Raw genomic sequence first — 23,600 nt, 5'->3', positions numbered from 1 at the left:
AAAGGTCAGAGAATAAACTTTAACAAGTGAACACTGTTGTAGAGAGAAACAGTTCTGGTCTGATAAGGTTGGTTAACAACCAGGGAAGTATGAGGCAATCTGATAAAACTAAGATTAAACTGATAATGTCATCTGAACTGTTACATATGTTTCGGATAAAATACTGCACAGGATTAGTGATTTAAATGTGATAACAGCTGATTTTTTTAACAACGTGTATGGACCCATCCTGAGCTTTCAACAGTGTTCAGTTTTCAGCTGTAGAACATGGATATATTCATCTTCTGGTTATATGGTCTGCTTACTAGGCCAATCAGAATGGAGAATTTTCAGTGGTTTGTTTATGTGACAAAGTTGTGCCAGAAATAAAAAGACATCCGGGAGAGTTGGTAGAATCTATCAACACCTATGTAACTGTAAAATGTCGTCCCAATACACAAATTAAATCTTTAAAAAATCAAACACACAGCACAGTGAACATATGGTGATAAGGTCTTCTTTATTTATTATTAATTTTATTTTCTCAAGCTATTATTCACATGTACAGGTACACACATTCTGTCATACACACACATGCTTCAGGCAGCACTAACACTCCTCAACATGGCGACAATGGCTGAGCCTGCATGTGTTTGAGCATCAAACCTGCCCGTCTCAATGTTGAGTTTGGAGTCAAGTCGTCATTATCACACACACAGACTGCAGACACACGTTTGCCATGTTGGAGGCCCGTTCATGTGCCTGACCAGGAGAAGCAAACAAAGACAACACAGAGGAACGTTACTACAAATGTACCTCTAACAGACTGCTAATAGAATAATTAATCAAGTGTGTAATGCAGCTTTTAGATGGACGTATGTGTTTTTTTAAAAGGCAGATTTCAAATGTAAATTTAATGGCTGATGTACCTGATTGGAAATACTGCCTTGAGTCCCTTACTATCTGTTTTTAATACCCGTCTTAAAAAAACAATAGCTTCCAGGTGTCTGCAGAGGTAAAAAGGAATAATCAGTGTCAAATCCTGTAATAATATTGGCTCAGCTCCACTTTGACAACCCACTATAAATTAACGTGCAAAAGACAGAGGTATATTGTGATATTAATACACACAGACTTGGATGTCATTATAATATCAGTATTTCAGTGATGGACTGACTCAAGTTAAAAATGCACATTCTTAGTTCTAGTTTTGATCTAATTACAGTGTACCTTTGTCTAATGCCATTTGTTAGGAATAAAAAACATTTATTTCACTGGCACAATTTTCTTAACAGCCTCTAAAACATCTGCAATCTTCACTTTATTGCCAAACTCCTTCTCACGGTGTTCCAGGAAAATCCCCTGCAATCACAACACGCAGTTAAAATACAGTTTTATGAAGCTCTATTGAGCCAAGTGATCCTCACATTGTCCAGTTTGTTTGCTTACCTGATCTCCTGCTCCGATGACAAACACCCCTCCCAGGATGAAGCCCTCGCCGTTCATGTTGCCCTGATAACCGGACCTCCAGGCTCGGATGAAGTTCTGCCACACCCCGAGACGAAAGAACCCCAGACCCCCCATCTTCCTCTGCAGCGGGCCGTAGAAGTGTTTCTACAATCACACGGTTTAGTTTTAGTCAGCCTGGTCATAAGAGATGAACTGTCCTCGTGCTTTATCATCTCACATTATGATTCTTTTAAGTTGCTCTATCACCTCATTTGTCATCTCTCAAGCAGCAGATGAAACAGGAGGATCACTTATAATCTAGTTCTCAAGATATGTATCTCATTTTAATTGTGTATGTAAATTACTCATCCCATGTTACATTGAACTAATGAAGAAAATTTCTTTTTTCTTGCATGGCTCTCCAGTAAACAAAGAATCCAGAAACTGAGAAAATTCTTGATGAATTAGAGAAACAACACTCCATGTTCACCAACAGCAAAACTGTTTCAAATCATCTGTTTACAAACTCTCACACACTCATGCAGTATAATCCAAGTCTTGTTTTTCCAGTTTTATGCTTATTACTTGCTAAACACATGCATCTTTGCTAAAACCTCACGTTTTACACACTTCCGCAGAAACAGCCCAGGCACAGAACTTGATGAAGCCATGGGCGAAACACGTTGTTTGTAACATTTCAAATGAAGACTAAATTAAAAGAAGAAGCAATTCAGCCCTCTTCTGTGCAGTTTATCTGCTTATCTACCATCAGTCTGAGGTTTCCTGCCATCACCTGCCCCAAGTTATGAGGACTGACAGCGCTGTGCACAGGGCATGTGGTTTTGAATGAGCACAGACACACTGTTTGTCTGTACAAGAGACTTTTTAAGCAGAAGTGTTTTACATAGTAAGGTTTTAGTGAAGTGATTATAACTGGATAAATATGACTTGGATATGCTGCACAAGTTATGTGAGAGTTTGTAAACAGACTCTTCCAAATAGTTTTGCTGTTGTTAAACTCGGCCTCCATTCACTCTAATTCATCTAGTTCATCAAGAAAGTTCACCTTTTTTGGATTCTTTGTTCACTTTCGAGGCATTTCCTCCACAAATTCAACATAACACGGGGCAGGTGTCTGATATACAAATAATCATGTGGAGGGTGAAGCATTTAACCTATTGGGGGCGGCAGTAGCTCAGTCCATGGGGACTTAGCTTGGGAAACAAGGGTCACCAGCTCAAGTGCTTATACGGACCCAATATGGAGCATGGACTGGTAGCTGGAGAGATGCCAATTCACCCCCTTGGCAATGCCGAGGTGCCCTTGAGCAAGCCACCAAATCCCCAACTGCTTGGGGGCACCTGTCCAAGGCAGCCCTCTCACTCTGACATCCCTCCATTTAATGCATGTAAAGGTCCTGTTTGTGCATGTGTGTGTATTTTGGGCCTGTGTGTATATGACAACAGAGTAAAAAAAAAAACAACAGAATTTCCACTCAGGGATTAATTCAGTGTGTCTCTTATTCCCCATTCAAGGATCATTAAAAATGTATGAGGGTTGCTTAGTTAACCAAGACTCCAGTGGCCATATTCATTCCAATAATGGACCACACAGATCCACAACTGGTAACCTCACAAAAGATGAAACACTTCAATAAACAGAAATTAAATAGTGACAATTTTGATAATGATTTAATAGTTTAACAGCTGAGCCTAAGCTAATGTGAATAATTTCAGTTTCATTTATAGAACACTAAGAAAAATGTAGAGAAACAGGTTGGGGCAGGTTGTCATTATCAGAGTGTGCTGCTGGGGGCCGTTTTAATTTTGTAATGTAGTTACAGTGACTGTGGAAGATCTGTTGTTGTTGACCACTGCTAACCTGTTCATCTACATAGATGTCCCCAGCGAAGTGTGGTCTGAAGTCCTGGATCTCTGTGCCGACGTTCTCCTTCACCACGGCGACCAGAGGGACCCCGAGCTCTTCAAGCTGGGGCTTCAGAGAGGACAGCTCAGAGGCCTCCTACAGAGAGACAGAGAAAGTATACCATTAGGGGACATATTACTCATGTACACTGTATACACTTAAACTCTGAGTTGTAAGTAACATCTTGTACTCTGTCATTCAGAAACTTTTAGCATCACCTCTCTGCACAAAAATCATCCAGGTCGCCGCACGGCCATGATCACAGCCCCGTTCGTTTCCCATAGGCTCTTTGCTTTAATGACGTTGTCATCTGCAGACAAAACAAGAAGACACTGTCAAAAGGCTCCAATCTGACATGTCTCTGATAAAGAAAACACAAGCATGGCGTGGGTTTTACTACTGCAATCATTCAGTAAAGCTGTAGAGTGCTGCAGGAGTCCTAACACCTGGAAATGAGTTAGGATTTTTGCACTTTGGTTCCCTCGTCTTGAAGTCAATGTTTATTTTTGATTGAACTTTGATTAGATGCCTAGAATAAGGTCTGTGGTTAACACAAGATTAAGAGATTTCCAGGTTTTGTCTATGACATAAAATGTGCCAGTAAATACCCCATGTACCCACATTATGAAGCTTCTACAGTATATGTCTTAAAAATGCTGTTGCTAACAAGTGGCTAAATAAGTCTACAGAGGCTGCTGATGGGAAAATCTCATTGGGCGATACTAACTTCCTTGTTGATCTACAAATAAACGCCATCCCTCCAGTGTGGAAGATAAAATATGCAGCCTTCAAATGGAGAAAAGGCTAAATGTTCATGATCAAATGGAACATCTATATGTATTAAAAATAGCACAGTAACTGAACCTTCAGCTTACGACAAAGACCCTTACAGTGATCTAATCTGTAATACCAGCAGATTTGAGAAAGCAGCTTTGCCTTAAATGCCACACAAAACCTCATTCAGTGCATGTACAATACATACAAACATGCAACAGTAAAGAAAACTGCAAACAGCTGATTGTGCTGATGTTATGTTAAGTCTCCTCCTAATGGGTTTAACGACAGCCGGTGTTGAGATTATAAAACAGCCAATCAGAAAACCTACCTACCCTCTATTGTGGAGCGCAGGTCGGCCTCTTCAAGGTGTTGCATTGATGCCTGGTCAACTTTAGGCAGACACAGATCAGTGTTGGCAAGGAAGATCCCAGCAAGTGCAGCTCCTACAGCACCCAGACCCAACGACCACATCCCCATCCCCAACAGCTCCCCGTCCAGCGTGGACAATACTACAGCACAGACATGCAGCAACATGAGGAGAGAAATGTGTCACAAGTTTGACACGAACATAACGACAAACAAACATTCTTTGCTTTGACAGTAAAGTTTTGAAAGGTTTCTTTCACACTGCCTCTTTTAGCTGGGCCATGAGATGTGCAGTATTTGCACTTTTCTAATTGTTTTATCTCTTACACAAGAAAACCTCAGACCTTCCTGAGGCTGAGACACCAACAAGACCCAGCTTGTAGGTTCTGTCTTGCTTGAGCCTAGAGTTAATATCAGTCTGTGTGTGGTGCATTTTACCAGCACAGACTCTTCTCAGTTTACTCTCATCTACAGCTCATCCATGAGATTAAATAGCTCACATACTTACTACGGAGACAGGAGGCTGCTCAGCATGATGAGATAACCAGTTTGTAGATGCTATTTCTGACTGCAGCTGGTGTTTTGGGTGTAACGGGACACATAATTTACAGTTTGGTGCAGTATGTAGCTTTGGTTTGAATGCAGAAACATTTTTTTTCTTTGATTTGAAAAAATGTAAACATTTACAGAGACCTCAACACAAGCAGCTGCAGTTTCGGCCATTTCAGAACCATTACACCCCTTTTAGTTTGAATAGTTCGTTGTACTTTCACTTGTACTTGATTTTTTTTTTTTCTTTTAAGATTTTTTTGTCTTCTGCCTTTACTTGATAGGAGTGTTTAAGCCTGAAAGGGGGAGGGAGAGAGAGAGAGAGGCATGCAACATGCAGCAAAGGGCCACACGTTGGAATTGAACCTGCAGCCGCTGTGGCAAGGACGCTGCCTTTATACATGGGTCGGCCACTCTACCCACTGAGCTAGTGGGCGCTCCATATTTTTTCCATTTATGAATTTACTTTTCATTATTTTTTTCTTTAGGAGTTTCTTTTTGAAGTGTAATGAAGGGCTGCAACTAACAGTTCATTTTATTATCAGTTAATCTGCCATTTGTTTTTTGGATTGATTGTTCTGTCTAAAAAAAATTCCAAAGACCAAATGTCTTTTTTAATTTAACAGTTACACTAAAGCCTGTACATCAAAAGTACATCAAGTTAGAAGTGAGAGGCAGAAGCTGTGGATTTTTGGCATTCTTGCTTAAAAATAGGGTGAAATATTAATCAATTTTCTGTCAATCAATATGTCAATTAATTGTTAAAAATAAATTAATCATTTCAGCTCTAGTGAAATGCACATTTTTTTCTCAGTTAGTGAAATTATACATTTAGCAACAGTGATTGAAACTCCAGTCCTGAGATAATCTTAAAAGCACAAACTTTAGAATTCTAACTCTGGGTTATAAAAAAGAAAAAAGATATTTGTACTGTACTCTACTATGAGCAATGCTGTACAGGATTTTTTTTTTTGAATAAACAAATCTGTAAAAAAAAAAAGAATTCTAACTCTTATCAAAACATTTTACAGTGCGTGAAAAGATAAAATCATTATATCAAACAATTACTATTTTATTTTGTCTACTTTCATGACACACCTCAGTGTCATGAAAGTCAAGAGTCACTTCAGCACACGTTAGAAAGCAGGGAAACACTGCACACAGGTCACGGCTGTAACACTGTTTCTACAACACGCTTGAAGTTTGGGTTATAGTAGGGAACAGCTATGTAAGCAGTCAATGTGTTCTTGCCTGAGGAGGGCTTGTTTGGGTCAGGGACAGGACTGGCTTTGGCTTTACTTTGGTGAAACTGAGCAGTCTGGGTTCTTAGAAACTGGGGCCTGGCTGCGGTGGAGGGCTGGCTGCTCATGGTAGCGCTCCCCAGAGGGAGGGCAGAGCAGCGCAGTGATAGTCTCCAGCTCAAAGCTGTCGGACACCTGGACAGAGCCAGCATCGGGATCGTGGAAAAAGTCTGACCTTCTGACTACAAACACCCTCAAGATCTCACTGAAAGAAAGAAACACAAGTCTTTTCTAAGAAAGTTAAACAACTTGTGCCATATCACAGTCCGTTTCAAAGACAGTACAATCCACCTCCACTGCAAGCACTGCTTTCAAGGAGGCTGCATTTGATTCACAGATTGAGAGAGAAAAACATGGCATCTCTTTTCATAATCAGACTAGCCAGATAAAACTTTATACCTACCATTAAACCAGTTGGCCAAGTTTTATCTCTGCCTTAAATATGAATTTACAACCCACCCTGCAGAATGGGCAATGTCGAAATGAAAACACAATAAAACCATGAAGTTGAAAATATGTGACTCGTCTTGATAATCTTACTGGGGTATTTCAGTTCTGCATTTGCAAACAAACTTCCTATCCATGCACCGAAAGTTGATGTGTAAACGTGTGGTTACACATCAACACATAGATTACAGTTAAAACACGATAACAGGAGTTATTTCACAATATGCTTCACAGAGAAATTCATGCACCGAGAATTAAAAATGCTCCTTCTTGCAGCTATTACACAAGAAATTAATTCAAGTTTAAGAAGGCACTTATCTATCTTTTGTCTATAATCAGCTGAAAAGTAATAATGTCATATACTAACTTGTCTCCATTTCCGAAATGTGAAGAAATTCTTATTCTCCCGAGATTTAACTCATCCAGTTTCAAACCCTAAATCACCCATGTGGACTTGTGTTCAGACACATTATGACAAGGAGGAAGAAAGGCTGAGAAATGTGATAGCAGCAGCAGCCAATAGAGACAGACGTCCACGCCTGCAACACAAGGAAGAGTCTAGATTCCTTGAATGCATCTGCAGAGCAAGCAGTGAAAGGAGCTGTCGACACTGGTGGCACTGCCAAACGTGACGTAATGAGTTGTAGTATATTAATGAAATACCTAGATGATTCAAGGACGAATGCTCACACAGCGGCTTGGCTAGCTGTGGAAAGTACTTTAACATAATTCGGTACTTAAGTACTATTTCTCCATTAATATTAAATAAAATATTATAATCATTACACTTCTTTAACAGCTATAGTTAGTAGTTACCTTGAGGATTCAGATTTTTCATACATGATCAACTATAACATGATGATTTGTCATAGATTTAGCTACCCAACAGTACAGCAGGGCAAAACATTGATATTTTATCTGTATGGTTATATAAAACCAGATATTGTCTTAGATTTTGGATATGGTCATATTGTAAGGGTATTCTTCTCCTGGTTTTAATGGCTGCAACACGTTGAAGTGATTTAGTTTTCTGGTCAGACTGTTCTGTTCTAGTATTGGCCTTTACCAACTTATTCATTATTTATGCATTTTTATTCACTGCTCATTATTATCCACTTCTCATTATCATTATTATTATTATTGTTATTTAGCGCAGTTTCTTGTAATTTTTTGTACTTTATTTTGCATGCCTAGTTTTTAAGTTTTACATTTTTAAGTTTAAATTTTGAAATCTTTAATCTGACTCTTTCCCCTTGACTGCTGTAACACTGGAATTTCTCAATTGTGGGATCAATAAAGGTGTATCTTATCTTATCTTATTACTGACAACTATTTCACTTGTAAATATTTTGTGAAAGCACTAGTATTCAGCCCTACAATAACGTTGCAGGGCGGCACGGTGGTGTGGTGATTAGCACTGTCGCCTCACAGCAAGAGGGTTGCCGGTTCAATCCCGGATGTGGGAGCCCTTCTGTGTGGAGTTTGCATGTTCTCCCCGTGTCAGCGTGGGTTCTCTCCGGGCACTCCGGCTTCCTCCCACAGTCCAAAGACATGCAGATTGGGGACTAGGTTAATTGATGACTCTAAATTGTCCGTAGGTGTGAATGTGAGTGTGAATGGTTGTTTGTCTCTATGTGTCAGCCCTGCGATAGTCTGGCGACCTGTCCAGGATGTACCCTGCCTCTCGCCCGATGTCAGCTGGGATAGGCTCCAGTGACCGTCAAGAGGATGAAGCGGTTGGAAGATGAATGAATGAATGAATGAATAACGTTGCAATATCAATATCAAGGTATTCTCTAAATAATATTGTGATATTTGATTTTCTCCCTGCTCAACAGTTTTAAGAAATGGTTAAAACAATATCAAAATATGGTCATGCAGCTATTACAATAATTCAGTAATATAGTATCTGCATAATTAACTTTACTTTCACTGTAGATAATTCTTTATTTACTTGTGGAAACTTTTTTTTTTTTTTTTTACTAGAAATTATAAACCAAATTGCCAATATTCATTTTTCCTGAAGGAATATGGAATTTAGGGACTGTTCATTATTTATGAGAGGGGAGGAAGTGGTGCAAAGCAGGGGGAGACACTTAAAATAATTTTTTAAGCACTGGGGAGGGAGTTACGTTTTTTGATTTGCCTTAGGGGAGGGAAATTCAACCTTAAATGGTCGCATTTGTATTTATTTTCAATACCTGCAGAAACCCAAATAGTGCAAGTGGGTTTCAAAGGAATTTGTTCTGTATCACACCATTTATCATAACCAGAAACTGTAAATATGTTATTTATGGTGGAGCGAGGGTCATGCATTTTCCCCCAGTCACTCAGGGAGGCTCAAGGAAAAATATTTGTAGCTCCGGGAGAGTTAAGATATTAAAAAATTAAAGTGTTACACCTCAGCCACCCCTCTGCTATGATAAGTGAAGTACAGTCCCTTAAAATAATTCAGCATCAGTCCTGATCTAGTTCTTGCTTTACTTTATGTTCATCAAAAGCTGAACAAAGCTGCCTTTTTTTAAACAAGCTTAATAAATACTGTCCAACATACATATCTCTATTTGTAACTTTCATTAAGTAATGGACTGTTATTTTCATTATCAGTCCAGCAGCTGTATGTAGTAGTCTGATATCCTATTCCCTCTCTGTTCTGGCTTAATATTATTTATCATACATAAAAAAAAAATAACACAGTTACTAAAAACAGGATTTTTACTTGATTCTTGACATCTTTTATTTACTTTGCTACTTTTAATTTAAGTAAAGGATCTGAACACTTCTTTCAGTACTGACACAAGCCTGCATGTAAAGATGAGGTCAAACCTCTGACCGCATTTCTAGTACGCAGGAAGACGGCAAATAACACAGATAATGACCTTCATACTACAATGTGTGCCCAGAGACATTACCTGGTGGCTCTATAGACTACATTTAAAATTGCAAGCGAAAATGACTATTTTACTATGTTATTTCAGCATTTTTAAGACGTTACGGTGATGACGGTTACATAATGCTTACATACTTTCAGTGCCCTACAAAGTTGCTGTTGCATGGAGACAGTGACAACTGCGTCGTGGCAAACGGTCGATACATTAGCAGGCAGCTAAGCTAACGGTTAAGTCTTTGGTTCATTGAGTCTGAGCCTGGAGCTAATTCATGAAGCACCTGTTCAGAAGCTGACACTGTGATAATAAATTCACGGCGCAGTTTAGTGAAATAGAAACACTCACCTCTTTCAATGAAGCGACAGGCAGCTGTAATCGAGCGTTTTTCAAGCAAAATTCTAGCGCAGGCGCACTAAACGATCCAGAGAGCAGGAAAACTAATCGAGCAAGATGGCTGGCTGATAAGATGTGAACTTTGACATAAAGGTTTCTGAGGAGCGAAACACGGCAAAACAAGATACACGGACAGGTAAATATGTAGATAACCTTTCTGTGAGCATGACTTGTTAAGTAGTTTATTACATGACAAACATAAAATGTGTTAAATCACTCCAACAGTTCAGTCTCCCCTCTGTCAGGCCAAAACAGTCATGTTTAAAGTGCTGGATTTGTGTGTTAGCATCAGAGCTGTTCCCTTAGATTAAGTTTAGAAACAAATCTTCATTAAAACACACAAAACACCATCACACAGCCAAGACCAGAACTGACAGTGGGTTAGTGAACAGTTAAAGTGGCACATTTAACCACAGAGTTGTGACACTGCACATCAGCCAAAGGTGAATGCATCCAGACAGGCATTACATTAAGAAATGTAGTAGCAGTAGAGCACAGCATGTTGTGATGTAGAGAAAACTGGATTATAGAATACAGACATGCACATGGAAACATGCTGCAACCATATTATGTAACTCCTCTCCAACAAACAGTCCATTCATTCACATGTGTGAGGTCTATCTTGCCATGTTGTCTTGCATTATCCGAGCTGTTCTGAGCACTGCCAGCATGTTCACTTTATCCCCAAACTCCTTCTCTCGGTGCTCCAGTAGTATACCCTGGGGGCGAAGAAAAACACAACCATAATCCATTAAAACATCCAGTTACACTTGTCAGAAAATATTTGTTATGTAATTTACTGCCTACCTGATCTCCAGGCCCGATGACAAAGACTCCACCCAGGACAAGTCCTTCACCTTTGAGGTTTCCCCTGAAACCCCGCCTGTAGGCCCGCCAAAAGCTCCTCCACACGCCAACACGCAGAAACATGGAGAGAAACATCCACCTCTGCTGAGGGCCGTAGAAGTTTCTCTGAGAAAAATGCAAAAGCAGCTTAGTGTCTTAACTTATGTAACCCTTAATGTGTTGCATAATATCTCAAAGCCATGTGTAAAATGTAAAGTGCACACCTTTTGATCCACGTAGACCTTCCCAGTGAAGTACTTCTTGAAGCAGTCCAGCTCCTTGCCAAGGTTTTCTTTGACCACGGCAAACAGAGGGACTTCAAGGTCCTGCAGCTGGGACTTCAGAGAGGACAGCTCAGCAGCCTCCTTGAGAAGGAAGGACAAAGACAAATAGCATGGATGAAAGTTAACCTGTTAGGTGACTAAGGAGTTCTTGTCACTGATTACACATACAGCTCTGTGATTTCATACCTCTCTGCACAATAATCATCCAGGTCGCCGTACGACCATGACCACAGCTCCAGTCTTCTCCCACAGAGTTTTGGCCCTGTGTCGCTCATGGACTGAAAGAGACAATATGTGAAAACAAGTGATAATTGAAGAACTCCATTGATTGTCTTGACCCTCATGAGCGATACAGCCACTGTTTTGGCCAGCTAAGAGTTTGTGGATGTGAGTTGTGTCCTGCTGTCATACTTAGTGTCAGACACAGAAAGATGTATTCTGACTAGTGTTGCGTTAGCCCTCCTGTAAAGTGTTCATTAGTTTTATTTGTAAAGACAACCGGGGTTGTGTCAGTCTAACCTAATTAGAGGTCAGGGGATTAAAGTGGAGGCAGACAGTGTCTCCAAGTAGTCAGAAGTGCTATATCGTGGGTAACTGGGCTTGCTTGCGTTTCTTGAAGACGTTACACCTCTCATCCAAGAAGCTTCTTCAATTCTAAATGACTGTTTCGGAGTTGCAGGCCTTAAACCCTGTGTGGGTGTGAACTCTTGCAGTGTTGTAGAGGTCACATGTGAGTTGTTGACCCTCCTGGCCACCATGTGAGTCGTTAGGGTCAGGTGGGACCAGGGGTGAATGAGTGTGAAGTCATCTGGGAAGGGATCCCAAGACTGCATTGTAGGTGGGTGATAAGTGGTGTAAGAGGCCACCGCCTCTGTTTAACAATGATTGTTCCAGCTTGACGTAGATGGCTTCTTTTCCTCCTCTTTCAAACTATCTTTCTTCCCTGGCCTAGATGTGCACATTGCTGTCCTTAGGTCAAGATTCAGCTGTCCACTTGCATCTAAAGGAAAGGGGCACTCCTTTGAGGACAGCAATGTGCACGTCTTGGCCAGGGAAAACAGATGGTTTGAGAGAGGAGTAAAAGAAGCCATCTACGTCAAGCTGGAACGACCATCGTTTAACAGAGGGGGTGGCCTACGACATCAGTCTAAATGCCGATGGTGTAATTATTCCATAGTTTTTACATTCTGCAATCAACATTTACCTCATGATAATAAGTTAAAGCAAAACTCTTGTCTATTTCCACTTTAAAACAAGTTCGTCCAATCAAGTTGTCACAGTCATTCTAGTACAAAATTCCCTCCTTTTTGGTTTCCCCGGTTAGTTCTTCCTTGTTGAGCTGCGATGGAAGAATTGTAACACAACGAGGGAATTTCAGGCTAAAAATCTACTACAAGTGCAGCATGTATGCAAGTTTGTAGATTCTGCTTGTGTATGTTTTTGGACTCACCGCCTCCAGTGGTCTTCAATTCTGTTTCCTCCAGCACTTCGAGGTTGGCCCATGCTGGTTTGGTCTGGAACCAGTCTGTGACAGAGCTGATGAGTTCTGCAACAAACAGGCTCAACGCCTTTAGGACCGTGGTCACGCTCACCATGACCCCAAACACACTCCGCTGGACACCTACAGAGAACACATGTAAAGATAAAATTTTAAATATGCTGCTGATTCAGGAACTTTTAACAAGATTAAAATGTTTTTTACCTTATCAGTCAGATCACTTTAGCATGGTTATCTGTATCCTTATACAGCTAAACAGGTGCACTAATGCATGATTTGTTAATTTCTTTATCTAATTATTTGTATTAGGTGTCTCAATAACCCCAAATATTAGAAGCAAATAAGAAACACTGTGTAGAAATGTGATGTTATTGTTCAGAAAGCAGGAATGCACTGTTCCATGCGATCGCTTGACACTCGGTCAGCATTTGATTGGATTAACAACACGCATGAATTCCACATATTATTCAAAGTAAAACCAGTACGATGAAACATCATATCTTTAATGGCTTAAATTTTATCTTAACATTTGTCAATATATCAACCAAAAATGTAAACAAGTGATACTCACCAGACTGTGCCTCTCTGCTAGTGTGGAGGAATCTGATGTTTGCAACCAGTCCCTTAAGCCGTTTAAACTCAGTCCAATCACAGTAAAAGCTTTGCCTTTGTGAACGTAACATGATAGGAATTCCTCTGTGCATCACGTTGAGCTGAATCCTCAGTACCAGGTCGAGCGTGGTGCAGAGTGGAGCTCATATCAAAGAGCAGTGTTACAGCATTACAAGTGTTTAACGTCCATAAATACAATAAATAGCCTCTGTGATTCAGTATTTGAGAATGATACTAATATATTCAACCTCAAAGTCTCCAGATCTTTTTAGTTGAATTAATAAACAGCTGATCTATACATGTGTCAGTGGAGAGCATAAAGATGTCTTTGTAAAATTTGATTTTATTTATAATCTCTTCAGGTCAGGCCGGGTCAGTCCCGAAGTAGCTGCAGAGGTCCTGAGGTTACACAGCAGCTGTCATGGCTCAGAGCAAGACCAACCCCTGCTGGAGGTTAGTGGCATTACAGAGCTGCACAAGTGGCTCAATGCAGGCAGGTATTTTAATCAATTTGAGAATTATTTTCTCAGTCAGTTAATAATTTTTGTCTATGAATAGTTAAAAAAGAGGGAAAAAAATGACCATTTGACATTTCAGGGCCCAAGATTCTGATGTCTTCTAATTGCTTGTTTTATCCAGTCATCAAACCCAAAGATGTTCAATTTACTATCATGCATGATGAAGTTCAACATTAAATCCCCACAAAGGCTGTATTTATTTATTTATTTTTATTTCTATTTATTATTATTATTACTTAATCTTATTTATTTATTTTTTTGTCCTTGATTTTTATTATCACTATTAATATTTTTTCTGTCTCTCCTTGTATAGAGGTATTTACCTGTGTTTGTTTACAAGTTCGGATTAGGGTTGCAAGGGTACGAGACTTTCAGTAGTGAGATAACTGTCTCAGAAAATATCGCGGTGTCACAGTATCACAGCATTACAGTAGTATTATTATTATCAGTTACAGTGACCCTCAAAGGAGTGAAGATTACCATAATTAAAACTTGAAACCATTTTTAAAAAATAAATAAATAAGAGTATGTGTAAAAAGTTTCCCTTTTGAAAATAACTAACATAAAGGAGAGATTTTCTGTCCAGTTGTATTTTTTACAATACCGTAGATAAGAAATCTTACACACTATGATAACCATCAATTTTCATACTGCGGTATACCTTGAAAACAGCATGTTCCTGCAACCCTAGTCCGTAAATGGTCATTGACACTGAAAGGTCCTGACAGAGGCTGGGACCTGATTTTTATGTTTATTTTTTTTCATTTTTGGTTGAATAATGACTAAAGTGGTTAATTAATTATCAAAACTGTTTCTGATGTAACTATATCTAATGTAAAATGGATTCATGATTAGCTAGGACACCATCTGACTCATACCAAATTACAGAATAAGAGATCATCTTCTTTACATATATAGTATAGATCGTGTCAAGCTTCGAAAACATCTTGTCTCTCTTTACAATCACCGCCAGCAGAGATAGCAGCTTAATAAGAGGAGCCATTGATAGAAAAACAGAGTCCACCGAAGTGCGGTGTAGTAAAAAGGGTTGAAGGTGAGAGGAGTGTGTGTGAAGGAGGGGAACGAACATCACCTCTCTGACCCCGTGTCACAGTTGTATTGCTTTTTAGTTACACTTTTCTATGATCAAGTGAAGTGAGCACATTGTCTCACTCCTGTATAATGTGTGTGTGATAAAAGTGCATTTCCAGAATGGCATTGTGGTAATATTTCAGTCATTGGTGGCAGCTTCACAGAGGAATGTGCTGAGGGTCCAAAATGAGCTGGAGTAGAGACGAGATAGGATGACACTCCACGAGCCCAGCTGCTGCTCTCCCTCTGGCTGCTCTGCTCCGCTGTATGCTCCGCTGTGTGTATGGTAGAGTCTGCCTGGATGCTTGTTATTGTTGTTACATTACATGTCATCTACTATAAAACATAACCGATAGCTACTAGTCTTCTTTCCTCAAATTAAATGACAAAGCGATGCTCGTAATTCATCAGATTATGAAACATTTTGTGATAGACACTAGTCAGTCTGAACATTTGGCACATCATGACACACAAAACCCTCATCCGCAGGGTTCAAGTGAGGTCTCGGGGGGGTCAGGCTGTTTGGCTGTTGGTATACTCATCACACACACACACACACACACACACACACACACACACACACAGGCACATGCAGGCATACACACAAATACAGAACAGTCTCTCCTTGGACCAATGCTGCTCTAGTGGGGAGTGTACAGCACCAACAGCCAATCACAGGTGGAGATTTGCACCCCACCTCCTGTGTGGTGTCCACGCTCACAGGCATTGGTTGACATGTCAAATTCTTATTGTGCAAGTGAAGCCAATCAGAGAGCAAAGTGGGCAATAGTAAGGGACAGATGGGGAGTGTGATAGTAATTACTGTCTAAGTGCGTTTGAGAAGAGAGATCTGCTTTTGGATGGCAGAAACAAACTACCATCATTTTGTTTTGAGTTAACTTTGAAGAAAATTGGTAATATTGATATTCCTATAAGGCTGAAAATCCACCTGATAATTCTTTAAAAAGTTTTCAAACAACACATATAGATTTATACAAATAAGAGGGCACAAAATGAACACAGAGAGGCAGCTAAGCTGTCTGTAAAAACACAGAACAAAATCAGTGATAAAATAAATCTCCATAAACACACAATAAATGACCTCTGGTGACAGACATTGTAGATTATCTGCTGTTTATTGATATGTTATTCCTTATGTAACAAGTTATACACTCTCCACAATCTCTCAACCCTTGAATACAAGTTCATGACTGGCAAGATCCGACTTCCTGCCATCCAGATGAAACTGGCTGGTGACCAGACATGCTCAAATCGCCGAGCTGCAGAGGCAAACTGCGTGTCCTTGAACCCGGGAAAGACAAACAGGTGTTAACAGCCCCCGAGGCGGACAGGGTTCAGTTATCTCATCCTGTTCTGGCAAGTTTGAGACAGACTGACTCTGAAACCCTAAAACCCTGACCCCTGCTTTTAAAGTGAAAACACAAGGGGGGTCACACATGGCTCATGTAGCCAATCAGACAGCAGGAGGAGACGCTGTCATATTTGTCATGTTTTAATGATGAATGCACAGTGTGTGTTTGTTTCTTCACTTAGTTTAACTTAGCTGCATGTCATTAAAAATGTCTGTAGGCTGCATGGCCAGCTCTAGTTGTTAAACAATAAGGTGAAGATTTGCGACAATCAGGAAACCCCCCTTTACAGCAACACAAAGGTCGCCAGGCTTTTATCATGTTGCTCTATATGTCCTGAGGGGCCCAGCGACTCTATGGATGAAGGTTCAGGAGGGTTTGAACTCTAAACTTTATCTAGAGTGTGTCCACCTACTCACACTGACCTATAACCATCATTTAAGAGTATATCTAAATGAAAATCTCTCTTTACCTGTGGGATTATGTGAATTATTTATCGCTAAATATCTGTAAGTAGTAGACATACTCAAGTACTGTACCTAAGTACACTTTAAGGTACTTGTACCTGAGTGTTTCCATTTTCTGCTCCCCAACTTTGCTATATTTCAGAGGGAAATATTGTACTTACTTAACTACATTTATTCGATAACTTTAGTTATAAGTCACTTTGCAAATTAGGCTACATAATTTTGAAATGGGTATTATTTCACTGTATTGCTACATTTATTTAAGGAAAGGACAATAGTTCTTCCACCACAGAGAATACTCGAGGCCTCTCACTCTACTATTACTGCATCCTTGATTAATTTATGGAATGACTTAACTGTCAACAAAAATAACACCTGCACCCTGAGTCCAAACCAAAAATGTATTTTAATACACCGATTGACCCCAAGAGAGAGACAGACGGAATTGAAACATTGTCTATTTGAATTCGTGGTTTGCAGCAGTATAAACCTGTGTTTCTTTTTTAACGACTATCCATGGTTTTGGTTCTCTATGAAGATTAATTTATATAGAATGGGCCCTAAATCAGTATTTTAAAGGGACGTATATGTAATTCAGCTGATAACACTTTCTCAACCTGCAGTGTCATTGCAGAAGCTTTGCTTTTTTATACAGAACTAAACAATGGCAGCATAATATCGCCCCAGTGTGTGATTTCAGATAGCATGCCAGCGTTTTGGAGCTAAAAGATGCGTGACGTGTAGCACATCAGTGTCAGCCTCTAGTGTGACATGTAACTTACATGTCGGCAGCACTTTGTAAACAATAACAATGACATAACATGGCAATAACAGTCATTTACTGTCCCTGTTATATGTCAGCTGATCTCCTCTTTTGCTCTGAAGTTAAGGAGCTCCTGGACCTCATTGTCTACCCAATTTTTCAGTTGCTGTTCTTCTTTTTTGAGTTAGCTGCTGACTGCTATCAGCTACTTTTTTTTATCTCCTGGACGTGGGCCACACACATAACATGTCAAAACATCACACCCATCCCGTCCTGCTTTGTCCCCCCATTGCACAATTGTACGTCTTATACAGAACAACAAGGCAGAATAATGACGCAACATTCCCCCCTTGATCAGACTGTGTGAAAGGGGCTAGCATTAGTACGGTTATTGTTGTTTACACTGTTAGTGCTTTTAATTAATTTGAAGAGTTTGATTCAAGTCTTCCATAAAAAGACAGCTAAAGAGTGAAAGCTAACTTAGATACAGTACATTTTATCAATAGATTTCCAGAATGATTCAACACTTTAATAGCTGCAGTTGTAGAAAATACGGTCCGACCTTGTTTATACTGTAATGCATTGTTTGTTTGTCCTGACAGACTGACCTCCATGTGCATGATAACTAGTGCACATAGGGCTTGACCTCAAGAGACTTTACCTTGTCTTCTAAGCCCCTGGAAGTCTGTTCCTCCTCATGCAGAAGTCAATAAGTTACACTTTAAGGGTCACAGTTTTATCTGGGTTATATTTTTCTGCTAATTTTCCAACACACATTCAACCTCTTCATGCTTCATGCTGACACGTTGTCAGAGCTCTGATAGCAGTTATCTTTCAACATAACCAGAATGATCTTGTTAGAGTCGAAAAGAAAAAAAAATCGCCTCTCCTGGTCAGTCATTAACAAATGTTTAGAGGCAACCCACACAAACTCAGCGAGGAGTCAGCCCCTCTCTTTTTCAGATAGCATTCACGTGTGCTCTTGAAACAAGTGTGGCGTCTTGAGTGTTTTCATCCTGGCACACAGGCTGTAGTCAGGCCAAAATAAACACAGGTGTATCATCCAGAGTTCGTACACTGAGCAGTGAGACTGACTCATGTCTATTCATGTTTGTCACATTTAAATGTCCCCGACCTCTGACCTACGTCTCCTTGTAGAGATGTCTGTGTCCAGGTTCTATAGTACATGCCAAGGTCAAGCAGGTTGTGAGTATGTGGAGTCAGAGTAACCTCTGGAAATGTGAAGTATAACACAGGATGCATGCTAACAAAACCTTGATCCATTGCAAAAAGAAAATGGAGGAGCACATCTGACAGCTGCAAAAAATGTCTCAAAAAACAATGTACCCAAAACAAAAAAATATCATCCTTGCATCCGGCATATGAATGCAGATAAATAAAAAATGCCAATAAAAAGCTAAATCATCTTCAGAGGATAGCCAGTGGGTTTCATGATTGCATTTGGACCAATGCATTCCTCCTCTTTTGCTCTCCACATGGACTTTTTACCTGCTGCTCAAACCTGCTCGGTATCTTCTGGGACTACAAACAGAAACCAGAACACAACATGTCACGGGAGTCAAAGGACTGTGTTTACTGTTTGGCTGCGGGCGCCCTCTGCCCACAATTTGCCACCAAAAGCATGACATTGCATGGTAGCTGGCCACAGGCCGCACTTCACTGCTGCTTGGTGTTTGCGGCATAAGGGGTAGCAGACAGACAACACTGTAAGAACACCGAAATGCTGGTGAATGTCAAGTCTGGGTTTTACCTAATTATTGCCATTGTTTCCCTCCAGACACTTTTTAAAGTGTATAGATATACTCTGCTATGATTTGTCGTTTGTTTACCATGTTTTTTTCCATGTAAAAAGTTTTTAAAAAGTTGTTAGAAAAGGGGTCCAGAAGCACATTTGGCCTACTCTTTCTCCCTCATTGAGAAATTCTGTAGCTGGCTTCCACCCTACCCACCAACGCTGCTTGAGTTAGGTTTCGCTCTTGCTTTCTGCTTTCTTTCATATGTTTATGTTGTTTGTTAGCTTCTAGGCTAACTGACAGTAGCTAACACAGCATCAGTGGTTGTGAAACATATTAATGTCTGCTACGATGTTCCAGTGTGTTTGCATCAGTCTGGTTGACATGACTGCCGTCAAAACTTTTACTATGCTGGTGCAAACTTTCACTCTCTGTACTAATAAGTCTGCTCTGAGCTCGAGTTTTCAGGTTTTTTTTGCTGGTATATGTATATTAGACAGCTGTCAGCTTTCGTGTTAGTGACGTACCTAAACCAGTCTGCCCAGGGTACGGTGGAAGTCAGATTTTTTGGGAAGTCCACAGGCATCACCTCCTGCAGTAGAGGGAAGTGAAAACACCTCTTAAGTGAGAAACTTTGCACAGATACAAGTCAGATGTAGTAACGTGGCACGCTAATATCAGCATGTCATTGTTATCGGCCAAAATTGGCTTTAAAATGAACTATCAGAATTGGCCAACATGCTTTTTCTTTTTTTGCACAGTGAATGAATATTATATACATTGAAAAGTATTTTAATTCATTTCTCCATCTGCTGGTGGGCCATCAAAATAAGAGTATGCATGCATAATATGATGTTAATCCATCACAGAAGGGATTTGATCATCGCAAAAATTAGGTGGGGAAAAGGTGGATAGATCAACATTGGTATCGGTTATCGGCCAAATAAGTTGTTATTTGACTGGATATCGGCAAAAAATCCAATATCTTGCATCCCGACAGTATAGTCATACTTTTAAATGGAGAGGATATTTAATTATTTCAACTGTTTATTCATTACTTTAACCTAACTAATTCAGTAGTTTACAAGGTAACTCACTTGTTAACCCCTTGGCTAATTATTTCTAAAGTTTATGCATTACTCTTACCTAATTATTTTCACTATGCTTGCCTGCTAACTAGTTTTCCTACAATATGAAATAGTTTATCTGGGGTTTGCTGTCTGGGAATTTTTCCAAAAAGAGTTCTGAGCATGACTAGTTTTTCGGATAAAATGTCTTACATGTTGGAGGTGTAGGAATAATGGGTGCTTTGTTTTAGCCCCTCAGCAGCGTTTACACCACTCTCAGCATGCAGCTCCTGCCTCTCCTGGTTTGATTTGATTCTGCAGGCCTCGGGTTAGATTAGGTCAGCCCGCTACTCACTTAGGTGGCATTTATTTTTATGTTAACACAGCTGTTTCTCATTTTCACCCCTTCCTCTTAACAACACAGAAACTAATTCACTGCTCATTATGTGTGGTTCTATAATGTCCTGTGTGCTGCACTTCAGCCAGTAATTCATATGCCACTTGTTTTTATGTACAAATAGACCTACTGTAGTTTACAAGTAATCTGAAATATATCCCAAAATTCCTTTTCAAACTCTCTAAATAACTGTGAAAAGCTCATGCAATTACTTCCTATTGGCCCTATGGTTAATGTAGATTGTGATTTTGCTTTTCTGGTAAAATCTGTTTTAAATGAGGCTTAAAGCAGTGAGGAAGAGAGGTATTTCATTCACTCCTGAGAGCTAGTTAACATTCTCCTCTCATTTCATGGGGCCGACTCCACGCCAGCTGAAATTAGAGCCAGATGAGAGAGAGATGGAGAGAAAGGGATTTGTCCCCCTGCACTGTTTACGCTACAATAAAGAGAGATTTGTTTACCTCTCGCTGTCTGCAGAGCTTGTACACCACGTGAAAAGGTACAGAGTCGGTGTCTGCGTGCCGTTTACAGCCCCATTGTTTCTCCAGGTGTATGTTTGTGCATGCACATGCGGTGTGTTTGTGAGCATCACTTGCACAAACAGTCCTATACAAGTCCCTGATACTCTGCTGAAACACAGGCACAGTGAGTCACCTTAAAGGCCACGAGATATCTGAGAGACTCATCTTCATTATTTGATCTTCTCTCAGGAAATGGTTGATATTCTCTGCAGTCGTGTATAGAAACAAGAGCCTCAGGCTGGGACTTGGATGGAGAAGAGCATTTAGACAACAGGTGACTGTCTCCTCCAAATTTAATTATAGGCAGTGATGGAAAGTAACTAATTACATAGTACTCTACTGAGGTACAAATTTTGAATGTATTATGCTACTTTAAACATCTTCTCCACCAAGTTTCAGAGGGAAATACTGTACTTCCTACCTCATACACGTTTATCCTTTGGTTGATTAGTTTATATAATAATGATATAATATTATGCATTTCTTAAGATTTAACAACCCAGCACTGTATAAAGTAGTTAACATGAGCTCCAACTTAACCAACTAACATTAGAAATCTAATTACACCTTCATGCATCAATAAAAATAATGCAATAAAATACTATAGCAGACTGAATAATAAGTACTTCCACTGTTGATTCTTTTACTTTACAAAGTGGAGATGGTGGTATGATGCAGTATGGTAGCTGCAACAATGATGTTTATACCCAAGGTAGTGTTGTAGCAGTTAGTGGAGAGCAGCTAGCAAGTTCAGAGTTTGTCAAAATTGATCAGGGCAAATAATTTGGCATACCGAAATGTTGCACCCCTGAAATAGTGCTTGGTTACACGACCTAATGAGCTCCATGTTTAATGGATTCGGTGTGGACAGAGAGCATCTGTGGCGTGATAGCCAGATGTTTGCTTGCTGTTAGGACACGGATGTCAGCCTCCATAGCTCTCCTACACACTACAAAATGAGGAGGGCAGTAATTAGGTTTGTTTCTTTTTGTTGTTGTTGTTGTTTTTGTTGTCTATCACCTGGCTCATTGTGTAAGCTCTTATGTGGCAACTTGTGAGTGCTAGAATGTGTTCGCTGCTCTTGTCCTGAGACCCATATGCTGATCTGTTGTCTCTGACATGTTGTTGACATTCAAGTGCTGCTGCTATTCTTAGTGTGTTTTGTTGTTTATTTTATTATGTTTACTTATTTAAACCTAATTTAAATTTTCAGTTGGTTGCCATCAGCAACATCACCAGTAGATGCCACTTAATCCTACACACCAGACCTTTAAGTAAAATGTCTCGGTACTTCCTCCTCCATCCAAAAATATAATCTTTAGCAGGAAGACTCCCCTAATTGTGACAATTAAGTAAGCTTTTCTTAATGTCCTTCTGTACTTTTACCTAAAAAAATTTTTTTTACAAATGTTTAGGGCTGCAGTTAACAACTATTTTCATTATCAATTATCACACCAATTATCAATAATGTCTAAGCTTCATTTTAATGTTGTAGCTGCTCATAGTGAATCAAAATTTAACAATTTTATACTGATGGGTAGTTTAATATACAACTATTATGTATATTATCAACTAATCATTAGGTTTTTGATGTGTAATTTTAATCTGCAAAGTAACTATAGGAGTCACAAAAATGTAGTGGAGTATGAGTATGTAGTATAAAATGGTAGAGGTGGGAATCACCAGATGATCCACGATATGATATTATCACGATACTTAAGTCACGATACAATATTATTGCGATTTTATATATGTTGCAATATGCTGTATTACGTTGGAATATATTGCGATCTGTTACCTTTTCTCAACTGTAAATTATGTTCTGTTTTGTCTTTTAGATGAAGTTTTCCATCTGTTCATCTCTCTTCAGCCATTTTTTTATGCAGCAGCAAAAAGTATCTAATGGACTAAAAAAGCATCCCTATAAAATGGAGACACTTAAGTGTGGTACAAGTACCTCAAAATCGTACTTAATTCAAGTACAGTACAATATTTGACTAAATGTTCTTAGTTACTTTCCACCACTGCAATTTACTAAATTGCAAGGCTAAGAAAAGCAGCAAATTCTGGATCTATCAAGTGTTTTGCATTGTTGTTTGAAAAAAAAAAAGAATTTAAATGATGAATTCATTAAAAAATTGTGACAGTTTAAAAGCCTTTCAACCGACTAATTGATTAATCAATGAATTGTTGCAGCTCTACATGTTTTACATTCATGTCATTGATTTGGTTCTTTTCTGATCACTTTCAATCAATCAATCAATTTTATTTATAAAGCCCAATATCACAAATCACAATTTGCCTCACAGGGCTTTACAGCATACGACATCCCTCTG

General features: G+C 39.5%; 1 protein-coding gene and 1 pseudogene across 3 annotated transcripts; both read right to left on the bottom strand.

Annotated features, from left to right (window-relative positions):
- Positions 1-480: 480 nt before the first annotated feature.
- Positions 481-10,128, bottom strand: LOC126407236 (peroxiredoxin-like 2A). 3 transcript variants are annotated; one of them, XM_050071978.1, is made up of 7 exons: positions 10,028-10,103; positions 6,298-6,552; positions 4,464-4,640; positions 3,573-3,664; positions 3,310-3,450; positions 1,429-1,593; positions 481-1,341 (listed from the first exon to the last, which is right to left on the bottom strand). In XM_050071978.1, the coding sequence occupies exons 2-7, from the start codon at positions 6,497-6,499 to the stop codon at positions 1,246-1,248; spliced, it is 873 nt and encodes a 290-aa protein (XP_049927935.1). In that variant the 5' UTR covers positions 6,500-6,552; positions 10,028-10,103; the 3' UTR covers positions 481-1,245. The 3 variants fall into 3 exon arrangements, with proteins under 3 accessions (XP_049927935.1, XP_049927937.1, XP_049927936.1); XM_050071980.1 differs by lacking the exon at positions 6,298-6,552 and having other exon boundaries at positions 10,028-10,128; XM_050071979.1 differs by lacking the exons at positions 6,298-6,552; positions 10,028-10,103 and adding an exon at positions 7,162-7,288.
- Positions 10,129-10,243: 115 nt separating this feature from the next.
- LOC126407238 (peroxiredoxin-like 2A) lies at positions 10,244-13,376 on the bottom strand (annotated as a pseudogene).
- Between the last annotated feature and the right edge of the window lie 10,224 nt (positions 13,377-23,600).

The sequence above is a fragment of the Epinephelus moara genome, chromosome 19 (genome assembly GCF_006386435.1).
Source record: "Epinephelus moara isolate mb chromosome 19, YSFRI_EMoa_1.0, whole genome shotgun sequence".
Lineage (NCBI taxonomy): Eukaryota > Metazoa > Chordata > Actinopteri > Perciformes > Serranidae > Epinephelus > Epinephelus moara.
This window is presented reverse-complemented; position numbering and strand designations above follow the sequence as displayed.